This window comes from Myotis lucifugus, unplaced genomic scaffold, assembly GCF_000147115.1.
Source record: "Myotis lucifugus unplaced genomic scaffold, Myoluc2.0 scaffold_204, whole genome shotgun sequence".
Taxonomy (NCBI): Eukaryota; Metazoa; Chordata; class Mammalia; order Chiroptera; family Vespertilionidae; genus Myotis; species Myotis lucifugus.
In genome coordinates, this window is record NW_005871252.1 from 1,859,625 (window position 1) to 1,875,563 (window position 15,939).

Sequence of the window (15,939 nt, forward strand, 5' to 3'; positions counted from 1 at the left end):
ACAAAGGAGCAAAGCCACTTTCCATCCTCCAGACCCATTGAGCTGCCCCGCTCAGCATCGTGAGGCGCAGAGCCAAGCTATCCCCACCGAGTCCTGTTCAAATTGTAAAATCAAGAGCAAATATATGGTTATGTTTAAACCACTAAGTTTTGGTGGCAATTTGTTACATTGCAACAAGTAACTTGGGTGCATTATTTAATCTCTGGACTGGGCAGGAAACTTTATTTGGGCTCCAGTTTCTTCATCTATAAAAATTTAGAATTGGGCAAATTAATCTCTTAAAGCTTCATTCTGCTGTGACATTCTATTACTGGGTGAATAATTCTAGCCTATAACTTTTAGTGAGTGCCTATCAGTGCTAGCAAGTCACTATTAGAGGTGTTGAGGTGCAGGAGATGGGAGTGTGAACAAAACAACTCTGGCCTTTGAGGACAGCATGTGTAACAGCAGATGTAATCTGGGATCTGTTGTAGTAAACACTCTCCCACACCATAGGAGAAAAGAAAGAAAAAAAAAAGAGAGTCTTTGCACTAAGACATTTGTAAGTTTTTTTTTTTGTTTTTTTTTTTGTTAATCCTCACCCGAGGATATTTTTTCCATTGATTTTTAGAGAGAGAGGAAGAGAGTGGGAGAGACAGAGAGAGAAACCTGGATATGAGAGACACATCACATCCACTGGACTGATTGCCTCCCACATGCACCCCAGGCTGGGGATGGATCCTGCAACCAAGGTATGTGCCCTTGACCATGCCCTTGACTGGAATCAAACCCATGACCCTTCAGTCCAGGATCCTGTGCTCTATCTACTTAGCTATACCGGCCAGGCCAAATTCTTTTACATTAGCATAATTGGCCCACATGCCTCAGTTATTGCTAAACCATGACTTCTAATTGCTTCATTTTTATAATAACATCAGTGTATATTCTGTAGCATGAAGCAAAGTCTGGCTACTGCAAAGAGCTGTTTGGATTTGCTGGGTGCCTAAGATAAACAGAAACATTTTTGTGTGTACTTGGTGGCTTTCATGTATTCCACATGATTGGACTCAGATCTTATCTTCTGTAGAGGACCTATCACCCATGGCACAATTTGGAGTAAGAGACTGTGGAATCTGCCTAGAGGAGTAGAGAAAGGTGGTAGAATCCTGTCCAACCATTACTGTCTGTCCCGGAATGTTTATAGTAGAAGTAGGCAGTTTCTGCCCTGGAAGGCGTTTGGCCTAAATTGAAGAGCTATAAATGTAAATCAGAAATTGTATCAAAATTACTTTCTGTTTGTCCTCCTGATAGGGCTTATCATGGATCATTCCAAGTGGAAGAACAGGGTTGCCATGAGCTCTGGGCTGAGTGGCCCGAGACCCCATTTGCAGTCTGGACTTGGCAGCTAAGTGGCATGACAATAATGTCTTTTGGCCTTGCTATCGCTTTTGATTCCCAGGAGTGAAATGATGCTCAACTGGAAAGTAAAAATGAATGTTAAGATAGATGGGAGAGCCCGGCTGGTGTGGCTCAGTGGCTGGGCATTGACCCATGAACTAGGAGGTCGCTGTTTAATTCCCAGGTAGGGCGTGTGCTGGGTTGTGAGATCTATCCTCAGTAGGGGGCCTGCAGGAGGCAGCCAATCCATGATTCTTTATCATTGATTTTTCCATTTCTCCCTCCCACTTCCTCTCTCTCTAATATCAATTGAAACATTTTTTTTTAAAGGTAGGTGGGAGATTAAAACACAAACGCATTAAGACTAGGAGAAAGAGCTGCATGAGTGAGTGTGGAAGGAGGGAATCCAAAGAGGCAGGGATTCTTAGCGTTAACATTTCTGCTTGTTTGAGTCCAGTGTTTGCGCAGTCACACAAAACCATGTTTGCTTAGTGTTGCCCCTGTGGCCCGTGGAAGCAAAGCCGCAGAGAAGAAAAGCGAGAGAAACTGCTCAGCACTAAGTGAGGGAGCTGCCGAAGTGGCTGTGAAAAACAGACAATTCTGAAAAAAGGAGCGGAGGAACCTCCTTTGTTGGAAATCCAGGTCCGAAGCCCCGGCCCCACCCAGCCCGGGAAGGCCTGCCAGGAGGACGCGCGGAGCTGCCTGGCGCTCGGGGGGCTGAGTCGGGGGCCCCACAGGCTGGGAGCGCAGAGCAGAGCTCTCCCAGGGAAAAGGCGCCTCCCGGGGGCGGGAGGGGCTGGGATCCCGGCTCCCGGCTTCTGCACCCCCTCCCACGCCCCCCGTCCCTGCTCTGGCCTCGGAGTCTTGGCAGGGCGGGAGCCGCAGGCTCGCCCTCCCCGCTCCTCCCGGGAACTGCTGGCCAGAGGTTAAGCTAACATGTTTGCAGACGGTAACGGGGAGCTGGATGCCAAGGGCCCCAGCTCAGGGGAATCACGACTTATGTTTCTTGGAACAATTTTTCCTTCCATTGCATTGACGCCAAAAAAGAAAAAAGTTGCTTAACTAAGCTCAGAGTCTACTAAAGTCTTGTGAATTTATTAATCAAAACCAGGGCGGAGGACGCCGCGTGGCGCTCGAGAACTGGAATGGGGAAGGGGGGAACACCATGGCCGTCGAGGAAGCCTCCGGGGCGCCTGGCTGGAGGGCAGGGCCATGGCGGGGGGCGCTCGGGCGCAGCGCGGGGAGCGTTCCAGGGCGAGGCTGCCCTCCTGGCGGGCGGGTCGGGGAGGGTGAGTCAGCCTGGCTCCGGGTGGGAGCGGACGGGGAAGGGGGAGGCGGGGCGGGGCGGGGCAGGCGGGCGGGGCGGGCCTCGCCTGCAGAGTGAGGATGTGGCGGCTATAAATGCCCCACCCAGGCCAGACGGCCGCGCTCGGCATCTGGGGACACTCACAGCTCTCGGCGCCCGGCCCAGGTAAGCGGGGCGCGCCCTGCCCGTCCGCTATGGCCCGGGGCCCGCAGCACTAGCGGGGCGCGGAGAGGCCGGGAGAGACGGCCTTGCAGAGGCTCGGGCGACGGGGACCTTGTAGGCCATCCGGCGGAGGGGCTGGGGGACGGTCCGCACGGGGTTTCTGCGGAGAGCGGGGCGCAGTGGCCAGGGGGTCCGGGCTGGAGTGAGGGGCCGGGTGTGCCCTGGCGTTGGGGGTACGGGCAGAGGGACCGGGTCGTGCATTCACCCCCGAAGGCTCTCAGGAAGCCCGGGGAGGCAGCGCAGGGGAGGGGTGCGAGGGAGGCCCCGCGTTCCGGGCAAGGTGGGGGTTAGGGTGTGGCCGCCCGGGGAGCCGCAGGTCCCAGCGGAGCAGTCAGCGGGGCATTTACCTCCGCGTTTAATGGAAGCTTTCCGGCCATCTAGAAAGTAGTCCCCCTCTGTTCCAAGTTACTTTACTGAAACAAACGCGCATTTGTGGAACTTGAACCGACCAGTGGGAGGGAAGCCGTGGGGGCAGGATGAGGGGTGGGAATTTCTAGTAGCAAACCCCTCTCCCCAATAAAACAAAGCAAAATGAAAAGAAAAAAACCTCAGCTCATTCTCCTTTGTCTAGATTATTCTGTAAGAGAGGCAGCTTCTGATTTCCGTAGATCTGGAGCGTTTCCCACTTGGCTGACCACTTTTGAGTCAGGGAGGAAGTGTCCCCGGGGTTCTGTGGGGAGGGGTGCCACCATGATGCCACAGTGAGTCAGGGACTGAGTACAGAAAAGGGTGGGGCCCCTGGGCCTCTCCTGCAGCCCTGTGGGGTGGGTCCCGCCTGGTGTGGGGGGCTGGATTCCACCACCTGGCTGTTGAGAACCTGCGAGATGAACATCAATTTTCTTATCTATGAATGTGGGTTAAGGATATCCATTTTTACCTCCACTCACATGAGGTTATTGAACATTCCAAAAAAAATGTTCATTCAAAAATAAATATGTAAAGCATACCGAAAACATTGTGCCATACAATTCTAGAGCGCCATTTTTGTGTTAGGATTTGTCATTTTGAAGCTATGGGTATTCCGAATTGGTGTGTAAAAGAGCAGTGTACTTAAGGGTGCACGTTGGGTCTTTACCAAGCACTTTAAGTTCTGGAGTCCAGGAATCGGGCCCCTGCGTTCAGACAGATGTTGTTCGGAAGTGTGTGCTACTGTGCCTGCGTGTTTCAAACTTGGAGGTTTGAAACACGGGATGCACCTTCCCACTGACACAATGTCAGGGGAGGCGCCTTGGTTCCCAGGGTAGCTCAGAAACACCTGCTTAAGTGCACGGACAGTACATGCCTGCTGTGGCCGGGGGGGGGGGGGGGTGGGGGTGGAAAGGTGAGGGAGGATATGTGTAGGAAGAATAAACCACAGAAATATTTTTTCTGGAACTTTTATTAGTTTTAAGGTTGACACAGATTAAATTACCTTAATTTGAAAAATATGTCTTTGCCCCCCTCCCCCTCCACTTTTCTCTGCCTTCCTCCTGCCTCCTTCGAGACCCTCTTTCTTGATTGACATCTGATCAAAGTCATCCAGGCCTATCCACTTCTGCATCCCCCCCTCCTTCCCATTCCATTGGCCTTAACACCTAGCTAGAGATTAGAGATTAATATTCAGTATTGGGAGTGGTTGGTGGTCCTAATCTTCAACACCCCAGGGGAGTTGTGTTATGAAAAAAACACACAACAAACCCACAAGAAAACCTCGTTACCCAAACACACCTGTAATTCATAGAAGTGGAAGCTATGGAATCAAGGAGCCACGTAACATTCAGGCATTGTGAAGAACGATTTTAGTTGAGGCCAAGTTCGGAGAGGTGTCCCCTGTGGCCAGTGGTGTGAAGACATTCCCGCTTAGCAATTTCCTCCCCTCTCCTAAGTCCCTTTGTTCTCTAAAAGCTTCAAGGGTTTCTCCAGAAGGATCCAGCATCTGCAGTAGAAGGGTGTGCCCATCAATATGCATTTTTTCAGTTAGGGGTTTATGATTTAGAGACCGCTTGGATTTTGTAATTTCCTGCAGTGCCAAGTGGCCTGCCTGGGGTACATGCCCAGGAAATATTGCTGACTCACTGGCTTTGATCAGGAGCTTGGTCTTGGGTTGGCGTCTCAATCTTTAAGATCCTGTGCCTGAGCTATTAAACTACTTCATTGATTGTCTTTAGGCCAGTAGACCTGGCCATTAGTTTCCTGACTAATTTCTAATTTAAGTAGTTTTGCTGGCAAGATAGACATCTTTCTGTACTTGCTATTGATTTTGAGGTTTGTAGGCTCTTCCTGCACCATTGGCAGGAGGCTCGGGCACGAACACCCTGTCCTGGGCCTTTGTTCTCCCTCTTGGCTTGTGCAGGCTCTGGGCCTACGGAGGCATTTTTCATTAATTGAGCGTGGGTGTGTCACAAAGGAGTCCCGGGCTCTGCTGGGCTGCTTTCAACATCATTGGTTCCACAATACTTACTAACCACTGCTCTGTTCTGTTCACAGTTATAGGCATTGGAGACACAGCAGTGAACCAAACAGACAGAAAAATAGACAAAGTAAGTGCATTGTACAGGCAGTAATTGGATTTTGAATGTTCCGTATCCCCAAATCGGTTAGTTTCCAAGTTGACTGGGGCTCCTTGCCCCTTTATTCCAGCTGCTCCACAGACCTGAGCATCACATTTAACCGCAGGGAAACTGTTCTGAAAGTTATTGTGGTTTAACCTGTCTCTTGGATTTGATTGTGAGAATCTGATAGAATTGGAATGTTCTGATTGAAATAGAATGCTTTTTTTAAAATATGGGAATCCACCCTCATTTTCCCTGGTGCCACACCCTATTCTAGTTTTAGGCTAACTCAGAGGAAATTCCAGTCCTTAAAAAAAAAAATTATTTCCGCCCATTCTCTGTCTGGTATATTTGTCCTTCTCCTATTGCCAGAGGCAGTCCCCATCTCCTTTGTTGGGGAGCAGGTCAGCAGGAGGAGTCAGCAGATACCCAGGCTTCAGAGATTACCTCCGGATCTCCTTTTCAGGGTACAACCTGAAGCTTTTCAACCACCTGAGCTCCATCTTGTCAGAGGTCAATAAGCATCCACATAGCCGAATCCCAGGCTGCTGTGGGAAGTCCTGACTTCCAGGAGTGGCGGTGACTGGGATCCTTGCCCTTTGTCTCCTTGCCACGCCCAGTCTACACCCGCACAGCGCACGGGAAATCAGAGGCCCGAGGCCTCTCCGGATCCTTTCTCCTTCCCACCTCCTTCCTTTCCTTTCCTGCCATAGGAGATGTGGGTTCCATGTCCACGTGGACCAGTGGACAGAGCTAGGAGAGGTGGGGTGCCGAGCTGGGCTGGGAATGGGCTGCATTTTATGAGGAGAAAGAAGTTGCCAGGCTTTGGCAAAGATTTGCATGGAAGCTGGGAATTGAAGCCTCCAGCTCTGAATGAGTGGAACTGGAAACCCATTGGAGATAGTCTGTGGGAGGCAAAGAAAATTGAGGAAGGTGGGTACATTGGAAAAGAAGAGGGAAGAAAAAAAAAGACAGAATAAGGAAAGACCCGGTGTGTGTAAATCCTCCAAAAATGTGGCTGAACGCCTAGTGTGTGCTGGGCTAGGCACTGTGCTCAGACCCATGAGGAAATGCATGAGTAAGACAGAAACCCTGTGGGCGGATGGAATGGGAGCTCGCCTATAGACTCTCTGCTCTGAAATTTCAGACACACTGGAGAGCCACAGCCCAGAGCAGGAAGAGGTGCAGGAGAAAAGGTAACAGTATTTTTTGTGTCCTGAGGTCTTATGAGGATGTTAGCGGACCATGATTGAGAGAGCACAGTGGAGGGAACTTGGAGGACCTGGGCCTAGAGGTAGCAGGACAGCGCTAAGTGTGTTTGGAGAACGATACCATTGGCATTCGATTTCAATGCTGGTGTGTGTGCATGCGTGTGTATGTGTGTGCATGTGTGTGTATGTGCGTGTGTGTGTGTGTGTGTGTGTGTGTGTGTGTGCGCGTGCGCGCGAGTGTGTAAGAGATATTTATGAATCAATCTGTAAAGTCCAGAGTGCGGAAGATCTTGAAGGCTGAGTTTAGACTTTCTTTCTGTTGGCAGCAGGCCCCATTGGAAATACAACATGCAGGCCATAAAACACTGAAATGGAGCTGTCGTTGTGAAGGCCTTGATTTCTGAGCTCTGAGAGTGCTTCCTGCCAACTGACCTCATTCTTCCTGCTGGTCTCTTTCCACCCACTCCATCCCTTATCAGGAGGCTGAGTAGGAGAGGCTCTGAGAGCAGGAGGCTGCAACCTGCCTGTAGGTAGCAAACAAATATTGACTCAGATCCAGCAACAAAAGGGACAAGCAGGCGCAAGTGGTGCCCTGTCCTTCCCGCCCAGTACTATCAAGGCTGGAGGGCGAATTCCAGGATTTCTGGAGAATGACTTGGCCCTGTGACTCAGGCTTAATCAAGACCATAAAACCAAGGAGAAAAGTGTGTGCTTTCAGGAAGTTTCTGTTAAATAAAAATGCTTGGGGGAGGGGTGGAGAGTGGAGTACAGTGGCACTCCCTGCCCACCCCCACGAATGGGTTCTTCCCCCCCCCCCACTCCCCCGTTCCTTTAAAATTGTGGCTGGTCCTTTAGACCCAGCATTTTGCACAGTAAGGGCTTTGGTGGGGAAGCCCAAACCTCCACACTCCCCCCCCCCACACCCCAAAAAAACAAACTCCCCACCGCCACACCCACCCCCGTGGATTTTTTTGGTTTAGAAATTCTCTTTTGTGTCATCCAGTCCCTGATTGATTCAGCATGGTTGCTAGGGCTGTGTTTTGTGGTTACGCATCAACACTCCACTGTGAAACTCTAAAGTGGGTGTGTCAGCGAAACTGTTGGATGGTTGTCAGGTTCGCTCTGCAGACCAGCCCTGTTGCAACATGTTTTTGTTTGTTTGTTTGTTTGTTTGTTTGTGGGAATTCATATTTGGTCTTTCTGGAGCTGACTCTTAATTCATTTCCTATAACTTGTTTTTACTATCTCAAGTGTTTACTTTTAGGCTTACTCTTTTTTTGTTTGTTTCCACTTGTTTGCAAACTGTTATTTTTCTTTTGTGGGGAGAAGGTAAAGCCGTTTCATTGTAACTGTTTTTTTGTTCTAACTCTGTTTGAAGTGAAACAATAATGTACAAAACAATCTGTCGGGTTTTAAAAAAGGACAGACCCTTTAAATTATCTTTAAGCTAGACCTCATGCTAACTGTAAATCATTTGGTTTTCGACAGTGTTTCATTAATGTCTAGCTTTTCACTCCAGTAAGAGCTACTTTAGTCAGGCAGTTAACAGTCTCCTTTATTAATATTTTCAAGGTAGAGGAGTCCGCTCTGTTCCCTGCGTTAGGGTGGAGTTGAGTGAGTCTGTTCTTACCCCAGTGGCGAATAATTTCAAACCAGTTTGAAGCGGGTGTGGCTTTTCAGTAAGTCTATTTTCTTAAAGGAAAAACTTTCCCTGATAAAGGTGCTAATGATCTTGTCTGGTAGCCCAGCCCTTCTCTGGGAATGGAAGGTACTGGTATGTAGAGATTCTCACCAACAGATTGAATTTACTGATTTTTTTTTTCTTTTTGCAAGTCCAAACCAGTTGGGGATCCGGGTGCGGTGGAGTGCTGGGAGGAGAGCTGCAGACTGCCCTGTGGAGCGGTGTGCAGAAAGGCGGGGTTCTGCTGTCAGCGCGCTGGTGAATTTTACTGTGCTCAGGAGTTGGTGGGAACGGAATCGCCTCCTGGCGCATAGACTTGATTTTATTCTCATTTAGAACAACAGGTGCACAAAGGCAGAGCTATTGTTTTCAGTAAGAAAATTCAGCCTCCAGAGCAAGTGCTGTGAACAGAGACTATGCGTATTGGGAACGAATCACGTTGGCTTTCTGGCCCTCCAGTGTTCCCAAGCTTCCATGTGTACCATTCAGAAATGTGTATTTAGGGCCCCGCGAGGACCCACAATAGGCATGGCTGGTTTAAGCCTGTCTTCTTGTTCTTCTGACACCCAGGGACATTCCCGTCCATCTGCCAGGCTCTCCCCACGTTTCTCCAGCTCGAATCTTTCACTACCTCACCCTTTAGGCCAGCGGTTCTCAACCTGTGGGTTGCGACCCTTTTGGCGGTCAAACGACCCTTTCACAGGGGTCGCCTAAGACCATCCTGCATATCAGATATTTAAATTACGATTCATAACAGTAGCAACATTACAGTTATGAAGTAGCAGCGAAAATAATTTTATGGTTGGGTCACAACATGAGGAACTGTATTTAAAGGGCCAGAAGGTTGAGAACCACTGCTTTAGGCTCTCAGGTGACCTCACTCCTATTGCTTTTATCATCCTCTTGGTGTCTTCATCCCTTAGAACAGTGATGGCGAACCTATTACACGCATGTCAGAGGTGACACACGAACTCATTTTTTTGGTTGATTTTTCTTTGTTAAATGGCATTTAAATATATAAAATAAATACCAAAAATATAAGTCTTTGTTTTACTATAGTTGCAAATATCAAAAAGTTTCTATATGTGACACGGCACCAGAGTTAAGTTAGGGTTTTTCAAAATGCTGACACGCCGAGCTCAAAAGGTTTGCCGTCACTGCCTTAGAACGAAGAACAGCTGTGGTGAAGTTGAAAGGGCAAAGACCTAAGAGTCAGAGAGCCTGGGATCGGCCCTGTCTCCCTACTCATCAGCCAGGTGACCTGGCTAATCTAATCTCTCAGGTGTCTCACTGGGGCGAGGAGGGAAGAGAGCAGACGGCCCTGCAGGGTGGGGTCTGCATTTCATCGTTGGTTGTCAGTGCGCTGGTGAATTTTACTGTGCGGGCGAGTGTGTACTCAGCCTTAATGCTGTGCGGGCGAGTGTGTACTCGTTAGGACTCTGTTCATAGATTATTTGAATGTTCCCAGTGTTTGTAACCTACAGTAACACTGCCAAGACTGTCTTTTTCCGCTTTCAAGAGTAGCAGCACACTGACACGGTCTCATTAATCACCTGTACTATATTAAGCTAATGTTTTAACAAACACGAGTGGGAAAGCCAACTCTTTCTTCTAGCGACCAATCAATCATGCACGGAATGACTTGGCTTTGCCAGGGGAATTGGATGCAATAAAGAAACAGGGGCCATAGTTTATTTCTACGGTGAAGATAAAGTTTGCCATGAAGCTTGCAGGAAATAGGAAATAGTTACATAGCTACAAAAGACATGCATGGAGTAATAGCCAGTTTCATGGACATTACTTCGTGGTTATTGACATATTTGCTTTTTCTGCAGAATGATTATAAATAATATACGTGCAAATGATTAATTATGCAAAATAGCAGCTCACTGTTTCAAAACGTTTATTTAGCACCTAATGTGTGGGGAAACTGAGACTCCCAGGGAGACTAGATAAAGCATATTGCCTGCTGCACTGAACTGGACGTCAGCATTTGCCGTTTGAATACTTGGTACGTGGCAGGAACTCAGGACACTTGTGGTCAGTGGATGACTCTAGCGGCATCAGTAAGTGCTCCTGGCACTGAAAGGAGGGAGAGAGCACTGTGGAATGGGGGCTGCAGCTGCCCCGTTAGAGCAGAGGCCAGGGCAGCGGCGGCCTGAGGAATGGGCAGGCTCTCTAACTAGAGCAGCTGCGAGTAAGGCGATGGGGGGAACAGGCATCGAGGCGCTGTGGATTAAAGGAGCACAGTGTGTCTGCTGAGAAGCAAGTCCACTTTTGCTGGGGAGTAGACAGAGGGCGCTGAGGCTGGGTTCCCGTGCCAGTCTTTTTTTTTTTCATGTTAAGTTTTTAATGAGAGTTGTATATACTATTACTTTATTCCTGCATCTTCTCAATTTTTTTTTCCTTGTATTTGCCTTTTTCTTTCCTACTTGGTGAGATTTGGTTTTACATCCAAGGACCTTTTTGCGATCTTTGTCCAGCTTCAGTCTGGTGATGACCACCTCGCTGGGGTGAACGCCCACATGCGCAGTTGCACCCTTAGCTTCCTCCCGCTGCACTCGTTCAGTGTCAGTGACGTATTTCTTCCTGTAAACCTGCACTACTTTGCCAATTTGCTGCCCTTTGTCATGTCCTCGGACAACCTGAACGTCATCATCCTTTCGGATGGGCATGCATGGAACACTGCTTCTCAGCTCTTGGGAAAGAGAAGATGTAATCTTCCCACTGGCACTGCTACGGTGGCCGCAAAAGGGACCCGTATGAATCTTTGAGGGCTAAACTGAGCTAGAGTGAGAGGCCGCCACCGAAGGATGGGTTAGGAACACGATCAACTAGAGGGCCTGAATGGGCAGTGGCACGGAGGGCTGATCGGAGGGAAGGGCAGCACAGCTTGTGCACAGTAAAACAGGAAGGAAGTTTGTGGGGCTTTTAAACATCCCTGTTTTCTGTCTCTCCTCAGTGTGTCGTGGCTGTGGGAGGAGAGTGGACCTGAGTGGAGAGTGTATACCAGCCTGTCTTTGATTTGTACAGTCCTGAGGGGGCCCCAGGCAGAACATGGCTAAGCAGCTGCCTGCAAAGCCAGGGCTCCGTAAAAATGCACTGTGCCTCTGTGGTGGAGATTTCTGAAACAATAGAGCCAACGGGAGGTGCCTGGTTTAATGAATAAATGGGATTTAGTCCCCACTTCCCTGTAAGCAGAAGCAGCTCTGTTTTCATCTCTGACTTAATGGTTCCCGGTGTGTTTGGCATTTTTATTTCTTAGGTGTATACAGTGGGGACTGGTGGCAGGAGCCGACCCGTCGCTGTAGACGTCGCTGTAGACCTAGTCCTCTTCTGGTGGAGCCCCGGGGGGGATAGCCATGGCCTGCCGGAGAGATGCAGTGTCCTGGGGTGATTCTCAGGTGGAAGGATACTGATGGGACCCTGTGGAACATTTCTTGGCCCAAGTTGGAATTGGAGATTTCTTGAGCAGACTCAAACTCGTTTGTCTTACGAGGAATCTCAAACTTAGTCTTTAACTGACCCAGCCACTCCAAAGGTTTTGGGCAGTGCAGGACCCTCTAGACCAGTGGTCGGCAAACTGAGGCTCGGCAAACTGCAGCTCGAAAGTCACATGCGGCTCTTTGGCCCTTGAGTGTGGCTCTTCCACAAAATACGGACTTCTGCGCACGGGCCACAAAGTTTCATTGCACTGTAACGAGGAGGACACTGTTCGATTCCCGGCCAGCGCACATGCTCGTTTTGGGAACACCATCCCCAGTAGGGGACATGAAGGAGGCAGCTGATCAGTGATTCCTACCTTTGATGTTTCTAGCTCTCTCCCTCTCTTTTCCTCTCTGAGATCCATAAAAATATATTTAAAAAAAGAAATAGGTAAAATGGAATTTAAATCGTTTTTTTTTTATTTAACCCAGTATACCCACCACTTCATAACTATAATATCTAATCAATGTAAATTATTGAGAGATTGTTACATTCTTTTCCTCATACCGAGTCTCCCGAAGCTGGTGTGCACTCGGCGCTTAGAGCACCTCTCCCTTTGCACTGGACACTTGCCAGGTGCTTGGCAGCCACAGGTGGCCGGTGGCTACTGATTGGAAAGTCCACCTACAGAGCAAGACCTTTTGAGAAGAAGAAGAAAAAAGAGACTTTCTTTTTCAGGGCAGTGTAAGGTTCCCAGAAAAACTGAGTGGAAAGTCAGAGCTCCCATATATTCCCAGCCTCACACATGCGCAACCTCCCCACTACCAACAGCCCCGCCTGAGGGGTGCATTGGCTACCGCTGATGAGCCTGCACTGACACATCACTACCGGTCACAGTCCAGAGTTCACCTGAGGGCTCATTCTTGGTGCTACACATTCGATGGGTGTGGGCAGGAGTATGATGATGTGTACCCACCATTCCCGTGACACACACAATAGTTGTATGGCCCTAAAATCCTCTTTGCTCTGCCTATACATCCCTCCTTCCTTCCCCTCTAATCCTTGACTGCTGCTGATCCTTTTATTGTCTCCATAGTGTTGCTTTTTCCAAAATGTCATAGAGTTGGAATCATATCATATGTAGCCTTTTCAGATTGGTTTCTCTTGCTTAATAATGTGCATTTAAGGTTTCTCCATGCCTGTTCCTAACTTGATAGCTCCTCTTTTTTCAGCCCTGAATATTACTCATTGTCTGCATGTGCCACAGTTTATTTATAGAGGAAGACTTATTGCAAATCAGGATTATACCCCAGCTCTGGGATATTTGGGGGGTGGGTGTCTGAGAGTTATGGGAGTGGGAGGGAGTAGAATAGCTGTGCTTTTCTTTTTTGCTGTGCTTAAAAATTGTCTGTGAGATTCAGAAGAGAGAGGAGTGGTCTAGGAGCGAGATTGGGATGAAAACCTTGCAGAAGCCCAGCCGGCGTGGCTCAGTGGTTGAGCGTCCACCTATGAACCAGAAGGTCACGGTTCGGTTCCAGGTCAGGGCATACGCCTGGGTTTCGGGCTTGATCCCCAGTGTGGGGCCTATAGGAAGTAGCTTATCAATGATTCTCTCTCGTCATTGGTGTTTTTATCTCTTTCTCCCTCTTCCGTCCTCTCTGGAATCAATTAAAAAATATTTTTTTAAAAAGAAAACCTTGCAGAAATATACCCATAACCGCAAATAATGGAGAATCCTCTCCTCTTACACTCCCTTGCCTCCACCCCACAGGGAGCCTGGAATTGGCTTAGTTCAAAGCCTTCTGATAAGTTAGCAAGTATCTATGTCAGTACTCCCTCAAGCCAGTTTTATGAAAATATTTAGACTAAGCAAACTGTTGGAAGAGAATAGAAAGCTGAATTTGCATGGACACAATTTCCTTGGTCAAAGAATATTAAGAAGAAGAAAAAATACCAAAGCAGGAGATGCTGCAATCCAGATGTCATTCCCACTATTTCGGATGCAGCTCTGCTCTATTTCCTTTATTTGGGGGATGCTGCTGCCTTGGCTCAGTTGAGGTAAATTTAATGCCCGCCAAGCACTTTTTATTGGCAGAGGTTGGCGTATCGATTCCGAGAACTGTGTGATTGCAAAGCTGGAAAGCAATCCATCAGACGATAGTGCATAGCCCCATTAAATGTATTAACTGGAAGATGACTTCATTTCAGCCATTTTGAATGTTAAATGCAAGGATCAGTCTTTTATGGAATGAGATAATGCCAGAAAATCTACCCACTGTCTTTCTCATTAACAGTTTGATATCTCCTAAGCATCGGTGAGCTAAGAAAGTCATTAGGGATCGTAGTAAAGGCTTCCATTTAGGAAGGGGTCAGCCTAGAAATGCTACTGATTTCAGTCCACACCCCTAGTTTTCAGGTCCCTTTCAATAGGTCAGATTACTGGTGAGAAATAACAGAAGTTGTGGCTGGTTTGACAAGCTTATCACTTTGTGCGAGAAGTGGGAGACTCAGTGTTATCCTGTTGGAACAAGTTGCATTAGCCTAGGGGGGCATTTTGGTTTCGTGTTCACAAATCCGTCTCCCCAGGGTCTGTTCACACAGGGCAAGGGTGGGGGGCGGGGTGGAGACTGGCCAACTCAGCAGCCCATCCCAAACCTCAGCAAACCTTCGCCAAGCTTTAATTTTCCCAATCATGAGATGGAAATTGCATATATTGGTAAAAATTACTCTAATATCCTCAGATGAAATGGTCCGAGAAGTAGAGATTAGTGTAATGAATCGCTGTGCTTCGGGGAAGGAAAGACTCTTCCTAAAGACTTCTTGTATTTTTTTTTCCAGCTTCTTTCAAAATGTCTACTGTTCACGAAATTCTGTGCAAGCTCAGCTTGGAGGGGGAGGTAAGTATATCATTTTCACTTGGTGTCATTTTTGCCAATTGTACATCTCTCTGGATAATACTATTCCCTTTTCTTCTGCAACTAAGAAAATGGGATAAAATTTAGACAATCACTCCCCCTCCTGGTTCTCCGTTCTCCCCCAATCCATTGGTTGCTTCCCCAGTGAGGGAGGCAATCAATCTATGTGTCTCTCTCATGTCAATGCCTCTCTCTCTCTCTCTCTCTCTCTCTCTCTCTCTCTCTTTCTCTCTTTCCCTTTCCCTCCCTCCTTCCGTCCCTCCCTCCCTCCCCCTATCCCTTCCTTCTACTCTTTCTAAAAATCACTGGAGAAAATATCCTCGGGTGAGGATTAACAACAACAAAAAAGATCCTGAGGGTTCGGGGCTTGTAAGTGTCCAGGAAGTTATTCCACACAAGAACTTACTTCTTTAAAAAAAAATTATTTTAGTACCTGGGAAAGCTTTTCTCCTAAAAAGCTAGGATGTTTGTTCTTTTTTTTTGTTTAAAAAAATGAAATAATGAGCCTACTGTGATTCATCATGTTTCCTTTTTGCTTTGACTATCACGGAGCTCAGAATTATTTTTAATTGTCTTTCCCAGGAAATATGTGAACCTATAATTCTGGTGCATTTGCTTCTCTGTTTTATGTTAAAATTTGTCACACTACATGTGAGATTATATCATTGCAAATACTTTTAGGATCAAGTAGAATATAAATTATGAAAATGTAACGTATCTAAGAACATCATACATCTTTTTAAAAAATATATATATTTTATTGATTTTTTTACAGAGAGGAAGGGAGAGGGATAGAGAGTTAGAAACATAGATAAGAGAGAAACATCGATCAGCCGCCTCCTGCACACTCTCTACTGGGTATGTGCCTGCAACCAAGGTACATGCCCTTGACCAGAATCGATCCTGGGACCCTTGAGTTCGCAGGCGGACGCTCTATCCACTGAGCCAAACCGGCTAGGGCCATCTTACATCTTTTAGGTCATCTTGACTGAAATGGCTTTACAAAAACTCAGCTGTGAGTGACACCGGTTGTAGGCATGTCTTGGGAGAATTTTCATGATATGCTCTCAATTAAATTAAAGTACCAAGAAGCGCTCGCCGTGGGTTGACCGCAGCTTGGAGCATGTGGGTACAGAACCCTCTATTGTCTGTGGTGCTTGACATCAAAATGTTCAGATGGACGGTGTCCATGCAAGCACAGGTGTTACGGTGTGGAGAGCCTATACGTACTTCTAATCTTTCCTTTTGGAACTGGTGCCCACTGCTGTTG

The 15,939-nt window shown here is 47.7% G+C and overlaps 1 protein-coding gene across 6 annotated transcripts in view; it reads left to right on the forward strand.

Moving 5' to 3' along the window:
• The first annotated feature begins 2,745 nt into the window (after positions 1-2,745).
• ANXA2 (annexin A2) overlaps positions 2,746-15,939 on the forward strand; it is a 43,537-nt gene continuing 30,343 nt past the window's right edge. The window contains exons 1-3 of one of the 6 annotated variants that reach the window (XM_006097514.3): positions 2,772-2,848; positions 5,372-5,424; positions 14,593-14,651. In XM_006097514.3, coding sequence (XP_006097576.1) covers positions 14,604-14,651 — 48 coding nt within the window. In that variant the 5' untranslated portion in view covers positions 2,772-2,848; positions 5,372-5,424; positions 14,593-14,603. Of the gene's footprint in view, positions 2,849-5,371; positions 5,425-6,137; positions 6,199-6,583; positions 6,633-14,586; positions 14,652-14,837; positions 15,039-15,939 lie in introns of those variants that run through there. The other 5 variants (XM_023761262.1, XM_006097513.3, XM_014463278.2 and 2 more) reach the window with 5 other exon arrangements.